We start from the raw sequence: 26884 nt of genomic DNA, 5'->3' as shown, positions 1-26884 counted from the left end.
AGTCTGTTAGTGCATTATGTCTATTGACTTCGTCTTGTATCGACTCATGTAATAGGGTAGGATAACCAGTGCTCGAGTTGCTAGAAACTGAATTTATTGGGATAGTTGGTAATTCCGCTTGAAACGGTCAAAGGCAAGTTCAAGCGAAATTAACAATGTTAATTCCGCTTGAAAGTGCCCTTGGTCATTTCAAACGGAATCACATCACTATATATATGGGCACTTGGGTTTGTCATTTGTAACTTTCGGATCTGAGTAGCGAAGCTCTGCCAAATCGTCTCGAGGTTGTAAATTAGTGTTAAATCAATAATAGAGACCTTATAATTGAATCGGGCGTCCGTTTCATTGATTCCGCCTTTGATTCGGATAAACAACTCTTCTGTACGACTCATTGAGGTCGCACAACGATCCTAGGTTACATAGGAGTCTGGTTCTTCTGTCTGATCTACTCTTGAATCTTCATGATGCGGCCCGCTACTATTAGGACTACTTGGTGCATTTTCTTCTAACTCTGGTGGGTTGTCATCTTCTTGAATGACAAAGTTTGTTCATTCGGGATTCCCTGAATCTACCGTTTCCATATAACTATTCCAGTTCCATGATTCCACACACACACGAGTGCGGAATCCAAGTGCGTATTCAAACCAAGCCAAAGAACACATAAACACAGGAAAAGATTCAAAGTTTAAAGCTCAAGTGTATTGATCCAGAAGAGTAACAGTACAATGTTTAAACAAGACAACTCTCTTAAACTCTCTGGTGTGTTCTCTTGGTTCTGTTCTGTGTAGCAAGTATGTATATATAGCCATCATGCCCAGCAACCTACGAAAGATGTACTGGTCCCATGAATTGGCCCACGAAAGACCTAAGCCCACGAAACATAGATCCTTCGTCTATGAGATTCACGAAAGATATAAACCCACGAAACATGAAGGTTCTTCATGGGAAACATTCAGTGAACAACTAAAGGGACGAAGAAGGTTCTTCGTAAAGATGTTCTTTGTGAACATTGTCATTTGTTGGTGTGACAACCCGGAACTTTGAGGTAAAAACCGCACTTGTTTCACTTTCATAAATCAAATTCTACGCTTTTTATTATTTGATTAATTAATTACGTTTTATCTACATCGTGTTGAACCGACTCGAAGTGCTTGAACCAAGTGCATGACGATTCAACCCACTCGCGTAACCCGATACTTATGAGAACCGAACCGTAGCCTGACTAACATATGATTAGTGAATTGAGGCTTAACCGTATTCGTATTACTACACATTCTATTATTAGTAAAAAATAATAATAATAATAATAATAGTAACTATATAAGGTAATATATGATGTATGTTGCTGCCACAACACAATTTTCACTCCCCATTATTGATCGTGTATATTAGCAGTCCCCTCTTTGGCCCAATCCCCAGCCATACGAGCCCAACACCCCAACCATTGTTCCATTCTTAGCCCACCTCCAAACCGCCATATAATATTATTACGTATATTATGCATATTAAGATCATAACTAACCACGACTCCATCTCCTTATCACAACAACCCTACGACTCCATCTCCTTCACCATACGGCGGTAACAGAAGGATACCCCGAAACCCTATGACGAACTAACCGCTGCCACCTTCTCCGGCTAGTTCAAAACTCCGACGACACCGGCGCTCTCCGATTCTACCTCCGGTGGCTCGCGATATTCCGACTCGGAACTCCGTTTTCGTTTTACACGCACGCTATACTGACTCCGAATCCTGGTTAGTACACCACCATCCTACGAACAAAGATTTTTGGTGATGAATGCCATACGTGAATGAAACTGTTACTTGAGTTTTTCATGAAAACGTACAACTATTGATGCATGGTGTACACCTGGTTATGCTTAAAGAATAATCTTGATGGTGATGTCTGTTTAATGCATAATATTTGTATATGAGATGTTTGAAAATCGTTTTCCTTTAAATCCTAATATTAGAATGCTTGAAGATGAACCCTGTTAACTTGACTGTGAATCAATGAAAATGTGCCGATAATTGTTTAGGTGGTTACAACTAATAATGGTGATAATGACCTCTGTTGGTTTGTTTTGTGATTATGTGCCGATGATAAACTTGTTATAGGATAGGATGCTTTGTATGAATCTGTTATGGCATGATGAGTAGTTGCTATTTTAAATTAATTGTGTGAGTTCAGTAATAATGCTCCGGAAGGGATATAGGAAGTTTAAATCATGGTTTTGGGTTGTATGTTAAGGGTACATGGATAGTTTAAAGAAAAACTGCTAATTGATGGTTTGAATAATAACTGTTGGACCGAAAGGTGAATAGGGGCTGGTAATCACGGAAATTATGATGAGAGTTGACTGGGTCAACCACACACTTTTATTAATATGATCGTACACAATTGTTGGGCTGAGTTAGGAGTGGGCCGCACTTTAAGAAGATTAAACACACAAATATTTACATGTTTGGGTTGCACAAACACTTGGGCTATTGTACATTGTGGGCCGAGCACTTTGGGAAGTCGCACACCTTTATGATGAAAAATAATAAATTGCTTGATGATTATTGAAACATGAACTGTAGTGTAAATTAGTATGAGAACTGAGAATCTGTTATATGATTTTGTGATGATAATTGGTGGTTACGATTGCATAATAAACTGGCATGACTCGTACGATGTATGTGCTTATGTATACGCTACTTGTATGTTATGTGCAAAGAGTATGTGATTTGGTTGTTGCGAAACTAACTGTCTCTGGTAACCACGGTAGGGTTGTTTGACCAACTTGGACGGGTAACTAAACATATCGAGCAAATCTAAGGTGAGTTCACTGCACTTTTCTCAAGCATGCGTCCCGGTGGTTTGGGACAACTGGTAAACATTTGGAAGGGAAACATTGGGTAAACAACTTAATCGGTTTTGGTTATTGCCTGGAGGGCAATGGGGGTGATTAGTTGATAGCGCTATTAGGTGGGAAACCTCACACCGGGCCGTAAGGACGGGCGTGAACTAATTATCTGGGTATGGCTATGGTTGTTAGAGGCACACTCCTCGGATACATATGGGCACTCTCCCTAGGGTATCTAACGAAGGCAACATAGCAAACGGTCGTTAAGGGGTACCCACTCCCCGGATACTTATGGGCACACTCCCTAGGGTATCTAACATGAGCAACATCGAAACATCAAATATCATAACGACAAACAACATATCGTCTTGTAAACTGTTTTACTCACATGAACGGTAACACAACTTGGTAAACAAACACAAACCTTGAACTCACCAGCGTAGTCTGACACACTTGTTTGCATGCTTGTAGGTCGTTAACGTTTGGAACATGGACTTGCTATCTGGGAGTGCTGGAGTGGTCATGGATCGAGACTCTTGGATTCACTTATAAACAATGCATTGATTTTGATTATTATTATGAAACGATTACATGCTTCCGCTACACAACTTTTGAGAATTGATATCATGTAGACATCTTATTTGGTAATTAATGTTATGACTTACCTAAATATTTATCATTGGTTCAATGTGATTGGTGGCTCGAACTCTGATGCGTAACACGCCTCGCGGGGTTTCCGCAGGTGGAATTTGGGGGTGTTACAGTTGGTATCAGAGCCATTGGTTATAGTGAACTAGGTTTTAAAACGTTTTGTAAAACCAGACTATAACCGAACAACTTCGAAAATCGATCATGACACTCAGCTCCAGATTGCAAGGTTCGTCTCTCTCCCACTTTATACATTACTTGCTTAGCAGTCACACACTCACACCGTAAATGAACTGAAGCATTTAACACCATAGTGGCTCGATAGTGTGACACTACTCTTCGACTCATGTAAACCATAGAACTGTGATATCATCTGTTGTGTTGTTTGGACGGGGGAAACTTCGAGCGCAAGCTAAGAGGCACTGAGATAAGCATGCAAATTGCCTTATTATTTTGGGTGCACACTTAATAATAACGCAGGGTGCATGCAAATCCCAGTGAGGCTTAATGAGCGTGAGAAGGGTTCTGCCCTATTGTGTGTAAACTTGGTAGTTTGTAGATTTCAATGTGATACTCGACTTTTACCTCATTTCGACCCATAAGATTGTTCCCTTCTCTTATATAGAACCATGAGGGACAACGGAGGACGGGGGTATAAGTTAATCAACTCCCGGATAAACATGATGACATAAACAATAATCTTACTCCTTGTATCGCTAGAATTGCTATTGCATAACAGTTTTCCTCTCTAAGCTAGTCTATCCCCTAGCCCTTGCCTTGGCCGACGCTTACCGTTTAAGGTGACAGTTTAGTATAGATAAACCTATCATTAGTTACTGTTCTTGATATAGATAAACCTATCATTCCATTATCATGGTCACACTACATTCTCGATTGTCTACGCATAAACTCCTATAACATTGTGCTCTAGTTTAAAAATAACCTGATAAACTCTTCTTTTGATACGTAGTGATCACTTCTTGTACTCTGAGGATGGTTGTGTATTATTTTATGACCACATCATTCGAAAATATTCTCGTGACCTTGTAATGAAACCTTTTGGTGACGTACTTGATGTTCCTAATACACACGCCTTAGTTCAACCCTTCAAAGTTGGCTTCATACGTGTTCGACTAATTACACACTCAATTTCGTACATAGATTTTAGTGAACCATTCTTATTCGCATACGGCAGGCTTGACGACTGTGGAGAACGCTCCGATTAAACCGGATCACTATGAAATCGACCAACCGTTACTCTTCAACATAATTCATATTGTGTCAACACCCTCAATGTAACGCTTCCAATGACCGGTAGTGTCACCTTATTTCTAATTATACCGCTTGTGTGTGCAACCAACTACACCATCATCATCGGATTTATCATTCTACTAGTGATTCTAAAACAATTATGTGGAACAGATTGATGATAGTCACGTCTTGGTATGTGTTTCGCGTCTTATCTGGTTGTGGTAAAATGGATATCATAGTCCTTGTCTAACCCTGTGGTACGCTAATTCTCGTTTGTCTAAATTTCTCTCTGCGAACATTAATCGAGAAGCAACAGGCCATACTTAAGTTCATTAAGTGTAGGAGCATAAAATAAAATTTCTACTTCCGTGAGGTATGTCGAAGTCAACACCCTTACCCTTTTCCGTGTGAAAGCACCATGCTTATGTATAGCTTCATCGACCTCTTTGTTCCATGCTTACCTCTCTTTGACCGAAGGCTGGTCATTTACTACGACCAACTGCGACCAAAATATCACGAACAATATCAACTGAAAATCTCTTTTCCCTCTGAACGAACAAGTCAAGATGACACCAGTCGGAAATAGGGATTAATGCCTAACTTGAGTTTTCATTCAATCAATTGATTGAATTGCTTGAATCACCTGTTCCAAGAAATTATATTTTCTTTCTCGAATTCTTACATACGATGGCATCACCTTTGATCTTTGATAGGGGTGACTGCACCAGTTCTGATCGCCGGTAGCGATACTATATATAAACATATATTTCTTACACTCACTTTATCACGTTCACATATTTTGCTTCTAGAAAATCTTGGTGGTGAACCCGACACACGTGATTTGAGGGTTGAGCATTTTAGCCTGTAATAAACTACCTTAACACATTTCCAGTTCGGTTTATCTCGTCGGCCCTTCGTTTATGATGTACGACATTCGCCTCAATTTTGGTAAGCTCTAGATATACATTAGATACACTTGCTTCGTGAAGTGTTGGCTACTTAATATACAACATCCATGATAACTAAACACTGCCTTTTCGCAAGTCCCCAAATTCGAAGGCGTATAGCTCACCCAAGTTATATTTAGTGCAACAACCCCCCCCCCCCGGTCGCACATGTTAAATGCATCAGGCAATGCCATACAGATGTATGACACACTCGTATTTCAACTTTTGTGAGCATCTCTTGAGCTTAGCATAACTTGTCACAACATTCTTCGTTATCAAGCTCCTATTAACTCAACTTGTGTTTCTACTTAAGAGCAAGACATTTTTAGTTTAACACAATTAACACAAACTCTATTACCTCAAACACTCATTCATGCATAACACTCGCATAACGGTAATTCGGGAATTACGGAATTACACATGGGTTGTACTCGAACGATGATGAACAATTAGAACACTATTCCTGAACAAATAAAGAAATATAACTTATGTGAATTTATATGTTATCTGACTTTATATGCTATATGACTTATATATTATTTAGTGAACTTTCGTGAAACCGTATTTAACTACGTGTTTAGTGAATTATCGACAAACTCATAATTGGAGCCTAGAGTATAATATAGCTTAAATTTCGAGGACGAAATTTCTGTAACATGGGGAGGATGTGACACCCCGCGAAAACGCTTAACAAAACTAGCTTCCTCAGTGACCGTTTGCTAAATTTCGGGACGAAATTTCTTTCAAGTTGGGGATGATGTGACAACCCGGAACTTTGAGGTAAAAACCGCACTTGTTTCACTTTCATAAATCAAATTCTACGCTTTTATTATTTGATTAATTAATTACGTTTTATCTACATCGTGTTGAACCGACTCGAAGTGCTTGAACCAAGTGCATGACGATTCAACCCACTCGCGTAACCCGATACTTATGAGAACCGAACCGTAGCCTGACTAACATATGATTAGTGAATTGAGGCTTAACCGTATTCGTATTACTACACATTCTATTATTAGTAAAAAAATAATAATAATAATAATAATAATAATAATAGTAACTATATAAGGTAATATATGATGTATGTTGCTGCCACAACACAATTTTCACTCCCCATTATTGATCGTGTATATTAGCAGTCCCCTCTTTGGCCCAATCCCCAGCCATACGAGCCCAACACCCCAACCATTGTTCCATTCTTAGCCCACCTCCAAACCGCCATATAATATTATTACGTATATTATGCATATTAAGATCATAACTAACCACGACTCCATCTCCTTATCACAACAACCCTACGACTCCATCTCCTTCACCATACGGCGGTAACAGAAGGATACCCCGAAACCCTATGACGAACTAACCGCTGCCACCTTCTCCGGCTAGTTCAAAACTCCGACGACACCGGCGCTCTCCGATTCTACCTCCGGTGGCTCGCGATATTCCGACTCGGAACTCCGTTTTCGTTTTACACGCACGCTATACTGACTCCGAATCCTGGTTAGTACACCACCATCCTACGAACAAAGATTTTTGGTGATGAATGCCATACGTGAATGAAACTGTTACTTGAGTTTTTCATGAAAACGTACAACTATTGATGCATGGTGTACACCTGGTTATGCTTAAAGAATAATCTTGATGGTGATGTCTGTTTAATGCATAATATTTGTATATGAGATGTTTGAAAATCGTTTTCCTTTAAATCCTAATATTAGAATGCTTGAAGATGAACCCTGTTAACTTGACTGTGAATCAATGAAAATGTGCCGATAATTGTTTAGGTGGTTACAACTAATAATGGTGATAATGACCTCTGTTGGTTTGTTTTGTGATTATGTGTCGATGATAAACTTGTTATAGGATAGGATGCTTTGTATGAATCTGTTATGGCATGATGAGTAGTTGCTATTTTAAATTAATTGTGTGAGTTCAGTAATAATGCTCCGGAAGGGATATAGGAAGTTTAAATCATGGTTTTGGGTTGTATGTTAAGGGTACATGGATAGTTTAAAGAAAAACTGCTAATTGATGGTTTGAATAATAACTGTTGGACCGAAAGGTGAATAGGGGCTGGTAATCACGGAAATTATGATGAGAGTTGACTGGGTCAACCACACACTTTTATTAATATGATCGTACACAATTGTTGGGCTGAGTTAGGAGTGGGCCGCACTTTAAGAAGATTAAACACACAAATATTTACATGTTTGGGTTGCACAAACACTTGGGCTATTGTACATTGTGGGCCGAGCACTTTGGGAAGTCGCACACCTTTATGATGAAAAATAATAAATTGCTTGATGATTATTGAAACATGAACTGTAGTGTAAATTAGTATGAGAACTGAGAATCTGTTATATGATTTTGTGATGATAATTGGTGGTTACGATTGCATAATAAACTGGCATGACTCGTACGATGTATGTGCTTATGTATACGCTACTTGTATGTTATGTGCAAAGAGTATGTGATTTGGTTGTTGCGAAACTAACTGTCTCTGGTAACCACGGTAGGGTTGGTTGACCAACTTGGACGGGTAACTAAACATACCGAGCAAATCTAAGGTGAGTTCACTGCACTTTTCTCAAGCATGCGTCCCGGTGGTTTGGGACAACTGGTAAACATTTGGAAGGGAAACATTGGGTAAACAACTTAATCGGTTTTGGTTATTGCCTGGAGGGCAATGGGGGTGATTAGTTGATAGCGCTATTAGGTGGGAAACCTCACACCGGGCCGTAAGGACGGGCGTGAACTAATTATCTGGGTATGGCTATGGTTGTTAGAGGCACACTCCTCGGATACATATGGGCACTCTCCCTAGGGTATCTAACGAAGGCAACATAGCAAACGGTCGTTAAGGGGTACCCACTCCCCGGATACTTATGGGCACACTCCCTAGGGTATCTAACATGAGCAACATCGAAACATCAAATATCATAACGACAAACAACATATCGTCTTGTAAACTGTTTTACTCACATGAACGGTAACACAACTTGGTAAACAAACACAAACCTTGAACTCACCAGCGTAGTCTGACACACTTGTTTGCATGCTTGTAGGTCGTTAACGTTTGGAACATGGACTTGCTATCTGGGAGTGCTGGAGTGGTCATGGATCGAGACTCTTGGATTCACTTATAAACAATGCATTGATTTTGATTATTATTATGAAACGATTACATGCTTCCGCTACACAACTTTTGAGAATTGATATCATGTAGACATCTTATTTGGTAATTAATGTTATGACTTACCTAAATATTTATCATTGGTTCAATGTGATTGGTGGCTCGAACTCTGATGCGTAACACGCCTCGCGGGGTTTCCGCAGGTGGAATTTGGGGGTGTTACAGTTGGTTCCATCATTCCAGAATGACCAGGCCTTTCGTTACATGCATGTTGGTTCCATCATTTCAACACTGTAGAAGCCATAAGGGTCTTGAGTTCAGTGTAGTTAGTCTCCGAACATTGTTTACAAAATTACACATTTATATACCAACTAAGGGACAAGAACGTTGGCATTTCTAAGCAGTGAAGATTACGAGCGCATACAGTTTTTATGTTTGTTTAAGTGATCCAATAGATCTGAGTAAAAACCAGTCAGAACAATTAAAAAGACTCACCATAAGATTATCCAGCCAGAAATACACAATCACAAGACTGGGTGGTTGTCATGATCATGAGATTTCCGATTCTGGTAGGTCAATTGAAAGATTAATGTGCCACATTTACACGATTTATTGTGGAAAGAGGGGTATTAAACATAAGCTAATCCATTGTTTAAGTAAGTAATGAGGTGTTGATATTGCAACAGTTATTGTTGATGAATATTTCTTCAGATCATCATAAGTTACCTAAATAGACACATATCCTTATGCCTGGCTTGCAAAGAGAAGAACTATCAAAATAATAATCTTGACTTCATTGGTTGTTTATGTAAATATCAGTCTTCACAACCAAAAAAATTAGCAAGCATATATTGCAACCAATAATTAACAAGGCAAGATTAAAAAGATTGATTAAAAGTACTCATAACTAGGAGAACTCCCACAAGCTTCCCACAAACGATAATTCCCACAAGTTTCTGACAAGACAACAAACAAACAAAAAACAACCCTAGATTTTCTCACAATCATTCGACAAAATAGCCACATCAGTTCACTTAGCTTTTTGAAAGATTAAAAAGATTTTTTGACCAGATTTCTTCTCAGCTTAACAGCCCATTATAGCACAATTGAAGACAAAGTTATTACTACTTTTCCAGCCAATCCTCATCCACTGTGGTGGCCCTTCGCTAGGGACCCATGAATATATCTCTATATATCTATTCTGGGTATCTCTAGGACCACAAATGATGACGACACGATTCCCACATCCTCTAAATGCAATACCCCAACCATCCCTACTGTGTGCTATTTCAGGCAACCTTCCAATAGCAACCCATTCTTTGTTCTTCTTGCTATACATCTTCAGTTCCATTGCTGCACAATCAGCAGCATATAACTCATTGCTTGCCACTGCAAGCAGCGGCGGAGCCATTCCAGGTCCGCCACCACCAGGTGACATGTTGGGAATTTCAGTCCACTTTTGGGTATCCAGATCATACTCTTCTCCACATGTCAATGGATTTGAATCATTACTGCTAATCCCTCCTATTACATAAAACTTACCATCCATAAAGACCCCAGAACTCAATTTCCGCGGCTTAATCATACTAGGAAGTGTCTTCCAAGTCCCTGTCTCACTGTCGTAACTTTCTACCGCATCCATGATCTTTCCATTTCGATCCACACCACCTGCAAAGATTGCAATATTCTTAAAACTGGCCGACCCAAGCAACCATCTGGGTTCATTCATTGGCAGCCCTTGTGACCATGAATTTGTTAATAAACTGTACTTGTAGATACCCGGACCAAGCATATCATTTCCTATAACCAGCAGGTCTGTGCCAACTGCCATGGACTCTTTATCCGAGAACTGGAAGCCTAAGTCAGTATCCATCATGGGTAGATTCATCCATTTCTGGTTGACAGGATCAAAAGCTTCCCACTTCAATGGGTCACAAGAAAAATAGACCCAATGTCCAATTACTTGATGAACGCTTCTTAGCCTATAAAGTTCACCACTTCTAATGAGCTCACGAAAACTCCGGTTTAGTGACGCGATGCGAGCATAGTTGTATCTTGGCAGGCACATGAGACTTTTCATTGTGAGGTCACGACCGATGACATGGATCAACGAACTCATATCCAAACCTTGTTCCGTTTCCTTGATCACCTACAAGATTATAGTCATATTAAGCACCTTGAGCATGCATATTATGATAATCGACACCATTTTAAGGAAACAACTAACGAACTTGTATAGTTACATAATAATAATAATAATCCACATCTATTCTGTTTTAAAATTTAAGGTAACTATTAGTGTGCTTGTTTGTTGAACTCTAAAAAATAATAGTTTATAAAACAGAAAAAAGACCAATGTACTTGCAAAAATTACATGGATAACAATTCTAAACCTTATAAATAATAAAATTCCCTTTTCTACCATACAGAATGTGATTTGGTATATTGCTTGTAATTAATTCAACGGGAATGACCCAAACAGTGAGTCGCAAAAGAAAAACCATATCTTGCTAATTAGAAATGGAATGAGTTAAGTTACCAAAATTAGGTTAGGACAAATTAGTGCAAATAAGAACGCCTCAAAGTATATAACTTTAATCAAAATCTGCCATTTCCATTAAAGAATTAATTTTTAACAACAAAATACAATCTTAACTGATGCTAGATTATTGAATAAAAATAAAGGTTGGTATCGACGAAGAAGTTCAATGCAGGTGAGTTACTCAATAATGAAATTCATGTTCGGTGTTGATGTTTAAGTTTTAATGCGGATAAAGAGTTCACTACCTAGGTTCAATTGTCACTGAAGAACAAATGTTCACTAGTAAAGATTTGTGTCAGTTCCAAGTAGTGCGCACACCATGTTCCAGTACAATTACAAGATTTTGAAGACAGATGCGGATACGATCACAAGAACTTGTACTATGTTTTCCTTGTAACTAAAGAGAATAGTTTTTCATGACCCATTATGTTCGTTCTTATTGCTTCTAAAACCTTAGAATTAACAATTTAGATTGATTTTAGTTGTACAACTAAATTGAATGTTGGTGGAGAGCCCCCTAAGTATTGTAATAATCTCTAATGGGATGTGTGCTTGTAGTTATACTTTGAGGCTTGAGGTGAAATGTTTTTATTATTGTGCTAATGATTAGTGTTCTTACTTTTCTTTGTATGTTTAAGTGTATATTAATAAATGTGATTTCACATTTATTAGCAATCATGGTGTCCATGTTGGTTCTTGAGTAAGCAAATCAGAAGACACATATGTACTTGTAAAAGTTAAATGGTAAAAAAAATCTAAACCATACAAAATGATATTGTAAATTATAAAATTCCTTTTTCTACCATACAAATTGTGATTTAGCGTATAGCTTGTAATTAATTTAATGAGCATGCTACAAGAATGCTTTGCAAGGAAATTTAAATCTAACTAATTAGAACTAGAACGGGCTAAGTTACCAAAATTAAGTGAGGACAAAATAGAGTAAATAAGATACAATCACAAAAACTTATACTTTGTTTTCCTGATAACTAAATAGAATAGTTTTTCATGACACAATATGTTCTTAGGAACAATGGTTCTTATTGGTTTTAAAACATTAGAATTAACAGTTTAGATTGATTCTAGTTGTACAACCAACTTGCATGTTGGTGTAGAGCCCCCTAAGTATTGTAATAATCTTTAATGAGATGTGTGCTTGTAGTTATGCGATTCCTATTGAGAGAGATATACTTTGAGGCATAAAGTGAATTTTTTTTTTTTATTGTGTTATTATTTAGTTTTTTATAGTTCTTTGTAAGTTTGAGTATATATTATAATGTGATTTTGCGGTTCATAGCAATCACCGTGACCTTGTCTGTTCTTTTGTAAGTAAATCATAAAAAAGCACTCATGTACTTGAAAAAGTTAATGATAACAAATCCGTACAAATTAGATTATAAAGTAAGAAATTCCTTTTTCAGTGATACAAAGTGTTATTTAGTGTATGGCATGTAGATAATTTACTGACCATGGCACAAAACAATGTGTTGCAAGGCAATTTATATCTATCTAATTGGAAATGAAATGCGCTAAGTTACATATAGTGAGGACAAAATAGAGTAAATAAGAATGTCTCATTAAATAGAATTAACTCAAAATCCGCCATTTTCATAATGAAATTTTCCACAATAAAATACAAATTTTAGTTGATGCTAGATTATCGAATAATATGGGTTGAATTTGAATATAAGAAACTTTTTTCTCAAAATATTTTAATATAACTATTCTCTTTTTTTTTTATTAATCATATAGGATACAGAGAGAATGAGGAAAGTGTTGACCATTCTTTGTGTAAAGTTGTTTGTGTAAAGTTGTCACTCCTCTACCTTGTCAAGTGTATTTCAATTTAACTTCATTTAACTTTTATATGTGCTTTTTGAATATTATATTTCGCATATGCATTAATTTATATATGTTTTCCCCAAACCAAAAAAAACACACAAAAAACGATGTAAGTTTTTTTTTCAAATTCTGTTGGTTATTACTTTTTTTTCTGTTCAATACCTCACATTTTGTAAAAAGAAAAAAAATATAGGCACAAGAAAATATTTTAATTATATAACTAAATGTGATATGTATAAATAAGTTTTATAGTCTTTGAACCAAGAGTTTTATTTTTTTTCTAAATCAGCAATTAGGAACTAGTTGAATATATAAAGCATAATAATACCTTTATAGGTAAAGGTAAGGACATAACAGAAGCACATTTTTCTTTTTATAATTTACTGGAACTATTGATATGCTTGTTGATCTATAGCAGAAGCTAAAAATCTGAAAAATGTTCTTCTAAACATTATTGGAAAAGACAAATTTAAAGCGTAATAATGTAAATTAGCTGGTTTATTCACACTACAAAAAGTAATTCATTCGATGGAAATGATATAGAATTTGATTGTTAATCAAAACTAGTTTCTTTTATGGAAATGGAATAAAACAATGAGCCGACATTTACTTAATAACTTTGTAAAGCAACAAACAATACTAAAACACATAGTTTTTAATACTAAATCTTCTTTTTTAGTGGAATTTGAAAGATGTAACTTACTGAATTGGATGGTTTAAAATAGATTGAATAGCGAACCCGCTTTATAGAACTTCTGCCAAGCTTCGACAATGACTTTTGAGAATAAAGAAAGCATTGAACTTAAATTTGAGAACTATGATAGTTTAATAAATTTATTTGAGATTATATAGGACTTAGAGAGAGAAATCAATTTGGAGAGAGAAAAAATGTATTTAATTTTAGAGAGAGAAAAGATATATAATATTTAGATGTAAGTTTTTTTTTTTTTTCAAATTCTGTTCGTTATTACTTTTTTTCTGTTCAATACCTCACATTTTGTAAAAAGAAAAAAAAAATATAGGCACAAGAAAATATTTTAATTATATAACTAAATGTGATATGTATAAATAAGTTTTATAGTCTTTGAACCAAGAGTTCTATTTTTTTCTAAATCAACAATTAGGAACTAGTTGAATATATAAAGCATAATAACATCTTTATAGGTAAAGGTAAGGACATAACAGAAGCACATTTTTCTTTTTATAATTTACTGGAACTATTGATATGCTTGTTGATCTATAATAGAAGCTACAAATCTGAAAAATGTTCTTCTAAACATTATTGGAAAACTCAAATTTAAAGCGTAATAATGTAAATTAGCTAGTTTATTCACACTGCAAAAAGTAATTCATTCAATCGAAATGATATAGAATTTGATTGTTAATCAAAACTAGTTTATTTTATGGAAATGGACTAAAACAATGAGCCGACATTTACTTAATAACTTTGTAAAGCAACAAACAATACTAAAACACATAGTTTTTAATACTAAATCTTCTTTTTTAGTGGAATTTGAAAGATGTAACTTACCGAATTGGATGGTTTAAAATAGATTGAATAGCGAACCCGCCTTATAGAACTTCTCTGCCAAGCTCCGACAATGACTTTTGAGAATAAAGAAAGGATTGAACTTAAATTTGAGAACTATGATAGTTTAATAAATTTATTTGAGATTATATAGGACTTAGAGAGAGATATCAATTTGGAGAGAGAAAAATTACATTTAATTTTAGAGAGAGAAAAGATATATAATATTTATAGAAAGAAAAAGTATATAATAATTTAAAGAAAGAAACAGAAAAATATACACACATGGTACACGCCAATAATCAACTCACTTTTTTTCTCTCTTGGTCCCTCAACTTTGGTAATGATATGTCTAGCCCTTAACTTTAATATTGTTTTCCTTACCTATTTTTTATTATTTACTCTATTTTTTTCTTTTTCTAGCCTTTCACATTAATAAGGTTTTTTTTTTTTTTAATTTTCATTATACACTTAAATATAATTTTCTTTCTTTATTTTTCAACTATGGTTAATATAATTTTAATATTTACACGTGGTACGCTACAAGTTAAAATTGAAAAGGCAGCTTTTATTCTTTTAGTCGACTTTCTTTCTGGTTACAGTAGATTTTTTAAGAATAAGAAAGGATTGAATTTGGATATGAAAATATGATAGTTTAATATAATTATTTATTATGGAAATAATAGATGAAAATAGACAAAAACAAATATAGAATTTAGAGAGAGAAAATGCGTATTTAATTTTAAAGAGAAAAAACCATATAATGTTTAGAGAGAGAAAAAAATATATACGATTTAAAGAGATATATAAAAGTGTAACAGTTGCCTTAAATTTAGCATTCTCATATTTATCATGTGTCCAATATTTTATTTTTATTTCATACATCGACTTTTTTTAAGGAATAAATTAGTTAATAGTAACCAAGTTTTTTCAAAAGTTCAAGCACGGTCATTCAAAATTTTTTTTATTACTCTAAATTCACTCAACTTTACAATGCTATATATTTTTTATAAATGTTTGTTTGTTTCTATATTAAGTAAAATACTAATCAAATATATATAAATCTCTCTTACTAATATGTAAAAATATTTTTTTTCAACTTGAAGTAGGAGATAATAGCCAAGAGAAAAAGGATTCTCTCAAAAAAATTTAACAGCAAAGGGGCATAAATAGATACAAGACCCAACAAGAAAATCCTAGCCTAGGTCGAGAAACAAGAAACTACATCGATATAAAATTGGATTTTTAAGCCACTCAAACCAACTAGTTTCAACCTTATGCTTCCTATCCATGAACCACAAAAAAAAAAAAAAAAAAAAAAAAAAAAAAAAAAAGAAACTAACAATAGAATAAAAATGCAATCTTTGTTGTTCTGCATTCTCCAAAAAACCAACCTAAGTCACCTACAAAATTTTCCTTCAATACAACGAGTCCACCAAATTTGAAAAATGCCCTTATCAAACAGAAGAGGGGAGAGCATATCCAACTACCTAGAAATCAATCTCCAAGTATTCACTACATTAGCACAATCAGTTAAAAATATGATCCAAAGTCTCCACATGATTAGAAAAACGAAGCCATGAAAAGATGGAATATCCAAAATGTTGTTGCTTAAATTAACTTTTGTAGGTAATCACTCCACTAGGATCCGCCATGCCATAATGTTAACTCCTCTAGGAACAAATCCATACAGACCTAGACCTATCGAATAATCCCCCATAAGAAGAAGAATCGGGTCAATAAACTGGTGTGTGCCTCTGAGCGTGAACTCATCTTAAAAATCAAGGCACCAAACTCATTAATTTGTCGCCGATTCTATACCACCTTCCAAAGTCCTACACCAGTTCCATTTCCATCCAAACAATTTATTCCCTTCGATCATAAATAAATCAATCATTATAACGATTGAGATGAATAATCCATGGAATCTCTAAACTTCTTGAAGATCTCCGGCCCATGTCTTACGCTAGAATAAGGTCAATGCCATGTCGCCTACTTTTCCCCTATAGATGTAAAAGGTAAAATACATTTATCATTAACCAGAGAATAAGATTTAACAATATGATTCTAGATTTAAGTGGCGGATCCACATGGAAATCACTCATCACTGTTGCCAATTGAACCTTAATATAATTATATACACATTGGTATACCAAAAATGACAAAAAAATTAAATAAATAAAGCATTTCTAAGCTGGTGGAGACACTGAATGCGCATGGACGGAACCAGGGGCCAAGAGGGTTCTTTGACCGCAACCATAGGAATCCATTGGCTTTTTATATATAAAATCTTAGATTTTTTTCTAGTAAAAATACGATTAGGAGGCTCTACTTGTAGCGGGTAGAGAAAAAAGCCTTTGGATGACCCACATAAATAAGTTATAGTTCTGCCACTAGAGTTTGTACAATTTTTATATTAGTTTCAGTGAACCAACAGATCCGAGTATAAACCAATAATTTGAATATGCAGTCAAACCACTACAAAACCTGATCATGATCTGCAAACAATTTTGACGAGCTGAGCAAGAGAATTTTATACCGCAATTCAATTATAAGATCTAATGTGTATTTGCCAATTGCATGATATAGTCTAGAAAGTGAGTAAAACATCAGGTAATCCGGTCGATGAAGTAATGTCGTGTTGAATCTACAACAGTTATTGTTGATGGATATTTCTTCAAATCACCATGAGTCTTTACAACCAAAAATTACAAAGCATTGATTGCAACAATTCAAAAAAGTAATAACAAGGCAAGATAAAGAACCTGGATTCATAGTACACATAAAACTAAGACAAATTACTTAGATTTTTGAATCATTATATAACAATACAAAAACTAACTTGGGGTATCACCAACTTATTTAACCGACGTGTCCATACAAACTTTTTCGGTTGTTTACGGCAATTACGACTGCGACGCTGGTAGGGATTATTTAGTTATCGCATTGTTTTTCCCGAATTTCCCATACAAAGTGATATTACAAGTTATAACGTATTTTTTTTACCATTGACGTATAGCGAGATAAACATCCCTACTTTTACAAGGCATTTTTGCATGTGAGACACAACAAGACCGACGGAGGAAGACGACAGCCGTTGCCGTTGATCTTGGTGCAAAGGTATGGTTTTCTTCACTTTTTAATTCAGTTGTTTGAATTTGGATATCATTATTTTCGATACCTACTGTTTCTTCTAAGAAAATTTGATTGATTCATGCTCTTAATTTCTTATGTGATTCTAGCGGAAATATTAGACCCGATTATTTGGGTTACGAAGTTACGATGATTTTTTCTATTTTTTTTCTTTTGTGTAAACATTTTAGATGTAATTTAACATCCTGTAAAAAAAAGCATATAATTGAATACAATGATATATTCCACAAAATGCAATTACATTACTATGGGTATTAATCCATGTGTAAAAAAATCAAATGATATCCTATTGCTGGAATGCTGAACATGATTCAGAGGCATAGGTCTTCAAGTTGCATGGACTCCCTCATTTGTATTTAAAAACACATGTTTGTTTACATTAAAAGTATAACCAATGTTTGCTTATAAATGTGCTGATGATTTTCCTTTTTTAAAGATTTCACTCTATTTGGTAACTTAATACAAGGTCTAGGTCTGGATCCCGTTGATAAAAATCTACAAATTTTATGATCATTTATGTATAATTGTTTTAATTTTGCGTAGTTGGTTTACCGCCATCGGGTTCACAGCTGTGCATTGGCGATTTGCAGCCGATTGATGGTCAAGGTTGAACCGCAGCCGAGATTACACTACACGGTTGTGGAAAAGGTGATCACCAATGGTGTTGCGTGACGGAATAGCACAGACAGAACAGAGGAGATGCTGGTGATGTAGCTTCAATAGGCGAACAAATTTGAAGCCGTGGAGAAGTAAAAATGCGAGGTCACAAAGGCTTAGGAAGAGTTGATGATCGCGAATGTCATCGCTTTTATTTAGAGTAAATAGCAATTCAAACTTTAAACGTGAAACGACTTTGACGACTGTAATCATACAGGAATTGAAGCAACTTTTATACATGTTTCATCATTTATTTATTTTTCTTAAACAAGACATGGATTTAATCTTTTTTTTCTTTGGTAAAAATAATCAACAAAAAGGACTTCAAAATATACCTTGCATTCTTTTTAATCTTTGAAAATCATGCTTTTTTGTATAATAACTACAGTAAAAAAAACCTAACAAAAGACAAATGAAAATAATCAAATTCCCGCCGCAACGCGCGGGTTAGCATCAACTGGTTTAGAACAATTTTATACCAGTTTTCTTCTAGTGTTGCCCGGAATGATCTTTGATCTCTAGATCGCAAATCATAATCTAAACTGAACTTGTATATAACTTGAAATCGAAATACATGAGTGTGATACAATGGAATGGAATGAATTCTACAAATGAAATCTAAACCCTATTTATAGTTTCTAATGGGTGCGAGTGAATAGACGCGTCTCTTCGCGAATAGTCGTCTCTAGAATCTTGTGGATGAGATTCGATGTGAAGAGGTGTGTTGATTTGTAGCCACAAGTTCGAATTGTCGCATCTCCTTGTTCTTCTTGATGCCTGATCGCGAACAGACATGTCCTCAGGGACATACCTTTTCGATTTGGAGAAGTAGTTTCCAACTTCTGATTTATCAGGTTTGGTCCCTGAATTCTATAACTACCTTCTAACTACTTTAAACTAACATATAATAAACCCTTATGGGTGTGCATGATTAGCGACTTGATTCACCCCCCTTATCATGAACATCCATAAGTTGTAGTAGTCTTGAACTCCGAGCAGTTCTCGCATTGTAGCAAACTTGACGCTTGCTAGTGCCTTCATTAGTATGTATGCCCGTTGTAGTTCTCCACTAATGTGTTCCACATTGATGTGTTCATTCTCCACGCATTCTCTTATGAAATGATAGCGTGTATCAATGTGTTTGCTTCTTCCATGAAAGACTGACTGGATTTCTCATGAGTGCTATTGTAGAAACATTATCCACTCTGAGTGTTATCTTTTCTTCTTCCAGCCTGTAATTTCACTTAACAATCTTTTAAGCCATAGTGCTTGACATGTTACTGTGGTGGCTGCCATGAATTCTGATTCACATGATGATAATGCCACTGTCTGCTGCTTCTGTGTGCACCAGGTTATAGGTGATTCTCCAAGGTAAAATACCAGACCAGTTGTTCCTTTTCCTTTGTCTGTATTAACACCATAACTGCTATCAATATAACCTATGATCTTACATCATCCTTGCTTCTTGTAGATGATCCCATGCTCTTTAGTTCCTTTGATATAACGTAGTACTTGCTTTACTGCTTTCAAGTGTTGCTCCTTTGGTTCTTGCATGAATCTACTAAGCAGACTGACTGAGTAACATAGATCTGGCCTTGTATGCAATAAGTACCTGAGAGAACCTAGCTTCTGTAATGCATTGCATCTTCTAGATCTCCTTCATCAGTCTTTGTTAACTGTGTTCCTGGATTCATAGGAATCTTGGTGCCGTTGCAGGTTAACATATCAGCGTCTTTGAGTATCTTGTTGTAGGTCCATTTTTCTCGGAGGATCCGATACAAAAACCTATTCCCTGTTTATCACAAACACGACCGCGGGTGCGGAATCCCCGTGAAGGTGCAAACCGAGCAAAGTAGATAAATAACAACAGCAAGTAACCAAAGATTAACTTCAATTAAATGGATGAGAACATTCACAAACATATACACACAATGCTTGTACAATAAACTCTCACAAGTCTCTCAGCTCTCGTGGAGTCTCACAATAATCTCATGAGTAAACTGATAAACAACTGGGCTATTTATATTGTCCCTTGACGAAGTCTACGCGGCGAAGTTTAAATGTGACGAAGACTCAAACTTCGTCACATACACATCACGACGAAGGTTGGAACTTCACCAAGCATGTTTCATTGAAGCTTCATCATAAATATTTTCATCAAACTTCGTCCCATTCATGAAGGTTCGTCATGTGCATGCATTCATATATATTCTACACACATAACATCATCATGTAAATGTAAAGTCTTCTCATGAGATCATCATGACATCATCATGATGTCATCATGGTGATGTCATGGATGATGTGTCTGCGGGATGGTTTACGGCTCTTCGTGCTTCGCATGTCGAACTCTGGGGCGCACGACGGAGGAATGTCGCGACGTCGGGCTTGAGCCTAACCTAACCGTGTTGAACCGAATTGAGTCGAACCAAACCGAACCGAGTCGCGCCCACATAAAGTGTATCAACAAACTCCCCCTTGGACGCTACTCGTGATGGTTCGATCTGTACACTGTCGGTTCTTTAAAAGGTCTTCACGTGACACAATCAGGGAGTGTATCAACAAACTCCCCCTTGAATGATGTTCGTGAAACTTTTGATCTTCAATACTTTTGGTGTTGATGAGTGATCAGCTGCAACTAGATCACCTTGATCTTCTGATTGCATCAATGTCGTGTCTTCACTTTATGGCTTGTCGTCTGACAAGTTCTCTTCGTCTTTAGCTGAAATGCACCATCTGCGCATACAAGAAAGCTAAACACGCAGTGAGAACTACGGCTTGGAATATAGTCATTCTTTGAATGTTTTCAAACGAAAACCTCACTAAGAATTGACTTTTAACAATATAAGCACACGACTCACATGAGATCAAATCTCAATCAAACACCGACCGACAACAGTTTGAAAGTTTAGAAAATGATCAATTTTTATCCCTTACTTTCAAAACTTGTTAACTTCGACTATTTATGAAGATGCAATTGTTTTCCGGCTTACAATCAGGATTTTGGGTAGGATATACTCGAGTTCCAACATCGGTCAATCTCAAATAAACTAGAAGCAAAATTGTGACATATGTGCTTGTAATCATTGTAAACAGTTCAGTTATCAATGAAATAAAGTTATTTGATCCCAATGTTTGTTTATTTATGTTTGATGTTTTTCATATTTTGACTTTTATTCGATTTCAAACTCTATATCGCTTTCTGGAGAATTATACACAAACTGGTTCGTAAACGTAATCAGTTAAAAACTACAAATACTCCGGAACATCAATTTATGCTTAATATACCTTAAATAACCTTTACATAACTTAGAAATAAGTTTTGAAGGCTTTGGTATGGCAAAATCAAGTTAATTCGCTTACAGGGACTAAAATTGACAAACTGCGAAAGTATGCCGATTTGAACTGTAACGAACATTCGGGAACACGCCCATAAGTTAAACACACCTTAAATATCCTTTACATAGCTTAGAAATAGGCTTTGAGGGGTTCGGTGTGCTAAAATAAACTTTATGCTCATTCAGGGACTAAAAGCGTCAAAAAGCGCATAAGTTTGCATTTTCGCGCATAACTTACGTTCTGAATACTCCCGGACATCCAAAAATTTATGTAATCATTAAAATATTATGTTTTAGTGATTAGCTTGTCAAAAATCCATTCGTCGCGCAATTTGGACCGTTTTTGCGTCCGTTACGACTTCCGTCGTAATTAACCGAACAACGCAATCGTACGGCCAAACGAACCGACATCCGGCATATTTTTTAGCATGTTTTATGTCCCCTATATTTTAACATCCTTGTAGAGCTCAAAAATGGGTTTGACGGGTGTTAGAAGTGCCAAAACATAACTATACGCGCACAGGGACCAAAACTGCCAAAATGCAAAATCTGCTGGTCTGCAGGGTCCTTACGGACCGTATGGGTATGCTTACGGTCCGTAAGCCATGCCCAGATCAGCAGAATGTGCTTTCCAGCCATTTCCAGCTGTTACACACCTTTACCCATGGTTTCTTGCATCTTGTGGGCTGGTTTTGGATGTCCCATGGTTTTCTAAAACAATGGGCACACATGGAGGGTGGAGATCGAAGCTCGGATTTCAAGAAACGATCCTAACGGTTCTACGAAATCTATAAATACCCCCACCCCATTCACTCAAACCCACTTGATTTTTCTGAGATTTCTCTAAGTTGAAGTGTAACCACTTCATACCTGAGAATACTTGGAAAGATCAATCTTGCGGGGACCTTCTGTAAGTATTCTTTCGCGTTTTTCGTTCGTTTTAGCGTTAAAGTCAAACTGTGTTTGACTTTCTGCATTGACCAGTTTATGGTCAACGCGAAGTTCGTTTGAACTTCATAACGTGAGCGTAATCACGATGGTTATTGATGTGTGTAAAATGCAACATATAAATCACATCAATTAAGGCATAAAACTAACCCTTTTTAAGTACTAATGTTGAAAAAGAGTGTTTTTGTCTTCCTTTTGTATTTTCAAGGATGAAATGAGCTCAAAATCATAAAAGAAGCAAAAAGACAACTAATTCTACCATAAATACAAGAAAAGGAACAAAAGTAGACTGCCCGGACCCTCAACGGCACCTCCCAAGGCAAAGGAGAAGAAACAGAGTCTGAACACGCCCCGTGTCCAGCGAACACGGGGGCGTGCCCAGGAAGCAGCAGAAAAGACAAACCAGTAGAAGCTTCCATTGCCCACCACGGGGCCGTGTCCAGCGGGCACGGGGGCGTGGTGAAAGTACAGCAGGCGCATTAATTGTAATTCGCAATTACAATTAATGAAGAGAGAGAATGTCAGACGGGCACGGGGCCGTGTCCAGCGGACACGGGGCCGTGTCCAGCGGACACGGGGCCGTGTCCAGCCTTCTGTTCAGCCTATAAATAGAGGAGCTTGGCTTCATTTTCTCTCATCCCTTGGCACACCACCTCTCTCACACCTCATCCACCACCCACCACCACCATAACACCATCATCCACCACCATCATCCATTGTCCATCGTAGAGTGTGTGAGTCGTCTCGGGATCCAAGATTGATCGTAAGAGTTCTTGACAATCAAGGCCATGTTTGCCTAAGTCTCTTACATCACTTGGTGAAGACAAGTGTTTAGTATAATACTTTTTATTTTTAATCTTTTGCACTTTTTATTTGGTTTTGTATTAATGACTTTAATAACTAGTTACTTATGTTGAAGGTGATCTTTCCTTATCGTTTGTCCGTGGTGTCTTGGCATTATTTTACTGTCTATATAAAATAAAAGATTTTCACCATTCATATCTCCACGGTCTGTATGGAGGTATGTTGGCTACCTGGTCGGGGGTTAAGGGAACGGTTTGGTAAGGGTCTTGCCCTTGTTCAGCGTTTAGAGGTCCTGCTTGGGACCTGGGTCAAATTTAGTAGGATCTCCTTCAATGCCCATAGGTATTGGATGGCGGGGATCCAAACTCTTTGACCCCCTCATAAGTTAACTACTATTAATACTATAACCCGACTATTTAGGACTGTATCCCTGCTGACTCAGACTACTTAGCCGAGGGTAACGTCACCGCCAAAAGCGGGGCCTACCACAATTTGCATTAATAACTTAATTCATTATCTTTCAATAATCCGACCCTTTAGGATTGTATCCTTGCTGACTCAAACTACTGGGTTGAGGGTAACGTCGCCTTCAAAAGAGGGGCCTACTACAATAACTAAGATACTCTCTTAAACAAGTGCAAAAGTGCAAAAATAATCAAAGGTTATACTAATACACGTGTCGGATCCAAGTGATTCATCTTGTCTATCTGTTTTTATTTTATTTTTATTTTCAGCATTTAGTTAGTTTTTATTTTTCTTAGTTTAAAACATTTTTCTAACTTTTTGATTTGATTAGACGTTGAGGATAAACCGGTATTAAAAGCTCTTGTGTCCTTGGACGACCTCGGTATCTTACCAACACTATACTACGTCCACGATGGGTGCACTTGCCCATATGTGTGTTTAGTGTTAGTAAATATTGTGTTTTATAAATTTAAAACATGGCTAAAAGTGTAAAAAGGGGCTTAAATACTCATCAAAAATATAACACACTTCACGCACATAAAGTTTTTGGCGCCGTTGCCGGGGAACACAAGGATTTTAAGAAAGCTTAAAATCGACGGCCTAATCAGTTTTTCAAAAACCTTTTCAAAACGCGCGCATTTTTTCTGCATTTTAGTTTAGTTTTGCATTTACAGTAGCCTGAACACGGGGCCGTGCTCGCTGAACACGCCCTCGTGCTGCATATTTTTAGAATAGATACCCAGATATAGAGTCTGAACACGGGGCCATGCTCACTGAACACGCCCCCGTGCTCAACGTGACCAGTAAATTTAATTAAAACGCCCAGATACAGACCCTGAACACGGGGCCGTGTTCATTCAACACGGGGCCGTGTCCAGCCTCTGTTTCCGTCTTATTTTTGTTTTCTGGTCCCAAGACTCAGTTGTGGTCTGTTGAGTGATTCTTATGGATCAATACTCAAGAGGTTACAACTACACCTATGATGAGGATGATTATAGGGGTAATTATTGCACTAATTGTCGTAGCGCACGCTCGGTTCAATATAATAACTCATATCAACCATCCAATTCATACAACCATTATGAGGAGCCCAGGTACGAGCCATCAACTTCATACACATCCTATGAAGACCAAAGGTATGAACCTCCTCCCTCATACTCATATTTTAATGAACCAAGGTATGAGCCTTCATACTGATACTTTGAAGATTCAAGATATGAGCCACCACCTTCATACTCTTATTATGAGGAACCATGGCGTGAACAACCCACCTCATATGAGTACTATGAAGAACAAAGTTTCAACCCTTATCCATCATATACTTATAATGAAGAACAATGGTGTGAACCATCTACTTCATATGAGAATTATGAGGAACCAAGGATCGAACAACCGGATTCAAGCTTTGAGGATCCAAATTCTTTTTCTCTCACCGAAGTAACTAATAGGATATTGGAAAAACTTAAAACTATCGAACGTTATATAAAAGAATCTCGCGCAAGGGAAGAGGAATCCCGCGCAAAAGAAGAGCTAAAAAATGATAATAACGTAGAGATAGTTGAAAGTATAAAAATGGAAGAACAAGAAAGTGAAAAACCGACACATGAGTTAAACAACGAAAAAGGTGAGTCCAATAATGTCAAAAATCAAGAAGAGTCTAATTTTGAGGAAATTACTCTCTTGTCACCTACTTTCGAAAATCATTGTTTAATAACCCCTCATGCCAAGTTTTTAAAAAAGTTAAACACTAGTGCTAAAATCAAAGACTTAGTAAGTGTTAAGTTAACTAATGATCAAACCTCGCTAATAAAAGAAGATCCTTTTGAAATTAACATTACACCGGTTCCATGTTTCTTTCAAAATTCCTTTATTAGTAATATCACCATTGATAAAGATCTTTGTGTTAACATAATGCCTAACTACATTTTTGAAAAATTAAGTGTTAGTGATTTTACTCCACTTCAAATACCCATTTTTCTATCCGATCGAAAAGTAATGAAATCAATCGGTGTAGTTGAAGATGTTTTGGTTCAAACAAATCAATTGGTAATCCTAACCGACTTCGTCATCCTTGATGACGCCCCCTTAGTCTTGGGAAAACCTTTTGTACAAACTCATAAAGCTTTGAAAAACCGGAAATTCAACAATCTACCTCTTCAATTAGGGGCATTCAAAAGGAGCATAGATCTTGAGCGTTCAATGAAATATCCTTTTGGTAACAATGACCCCCTAATTGAAGATGAAGCTGAACCACCCGATACAACCAACGAAGAAGACCACTTTGTCGAGGAAGAGATAGCCATAGAACAAACCTTTAAGATTCTTAATCTAGATGAGCCACAAAATAAGTTGTCTTCCAAAGACCCACCCGTTGAGCTCAAAGAACTTCCTAAAGGTTTGGAATATGCTTTTCTAGGCAAAGATGGTAGTTTACCTGTAATTATTTCATCTAAATTAAGTAACATAGAAAAAGAAAAATTAGTTAACCTACTTAAAAAACACAAAAACGCGATCGCTTCGAAGCTTGTAGATATTAAAGGAATAAGCCCTTCCATGTGCACGCACAAAATTTTAATGAATGATGACTACAAAACGGTAATTCAACCACAACGAAGAGTGAACCCCAATGTTCAAGAAGTGGTTAAGAATGAAGTCATCAAACTACTCGACGCCGGACTAATCTACCCTATCTCCGATAGCCCGTGGGTAAGTCCCGTTCAAGTAGTCCCAAAGAAAGGAGGTATGACGGTAATAACTAACGAGAAAAATGAATTAATA

At 36.5% G+C, this 26884-nt stretch overlaps 1 protein-coding gene across 1 annotated transcript in view; it reads right to left on the bottom strand.

Annotated features, from left to right (window-relative positions):
- Positions 1–9913: 9913 nt before the first annotated feature.
- The window catches only part of LOC110933253 (F-box/kelch-repeat protein SKIP11), a 40757-nt gene continuing 23786 nt past the window's right edge, over positions 9914–26884 (bottom strand). Inside the window, exons 3-4 of the mRNA XM_022176483.1 lie at positions 11369–11434; positions 9914–10978 (exon numbers count right to left, since the gene is read on the bottom strand). Coding sequence (XP_022032175.1) covers positions 9914–10978; positions 11369–11434 — 1131 coding nt within the window. The remainder of the gene's footprint in view (positions 10979–11368; positions 11435–26884) is intronic.

Source organism: Helianthus annuus, chromosome 4 (genome assembly GCF_002127325.2).
Source record: "Helianthus annuus cultivar XRQ/B chromosome 4, HanXRQr2.0-SUNRISE, whole genome shotgun sequence".
Lineage (NCBI taxonomy): Eukaryota > Viridiplantae > Streptophyta > Magnoliopsida > Asterales > Asteraceae > Helianthus > Helianthus annuus.
This window is presented reverse-complemented; position numbering and strand designations above follow the sequence as displayed.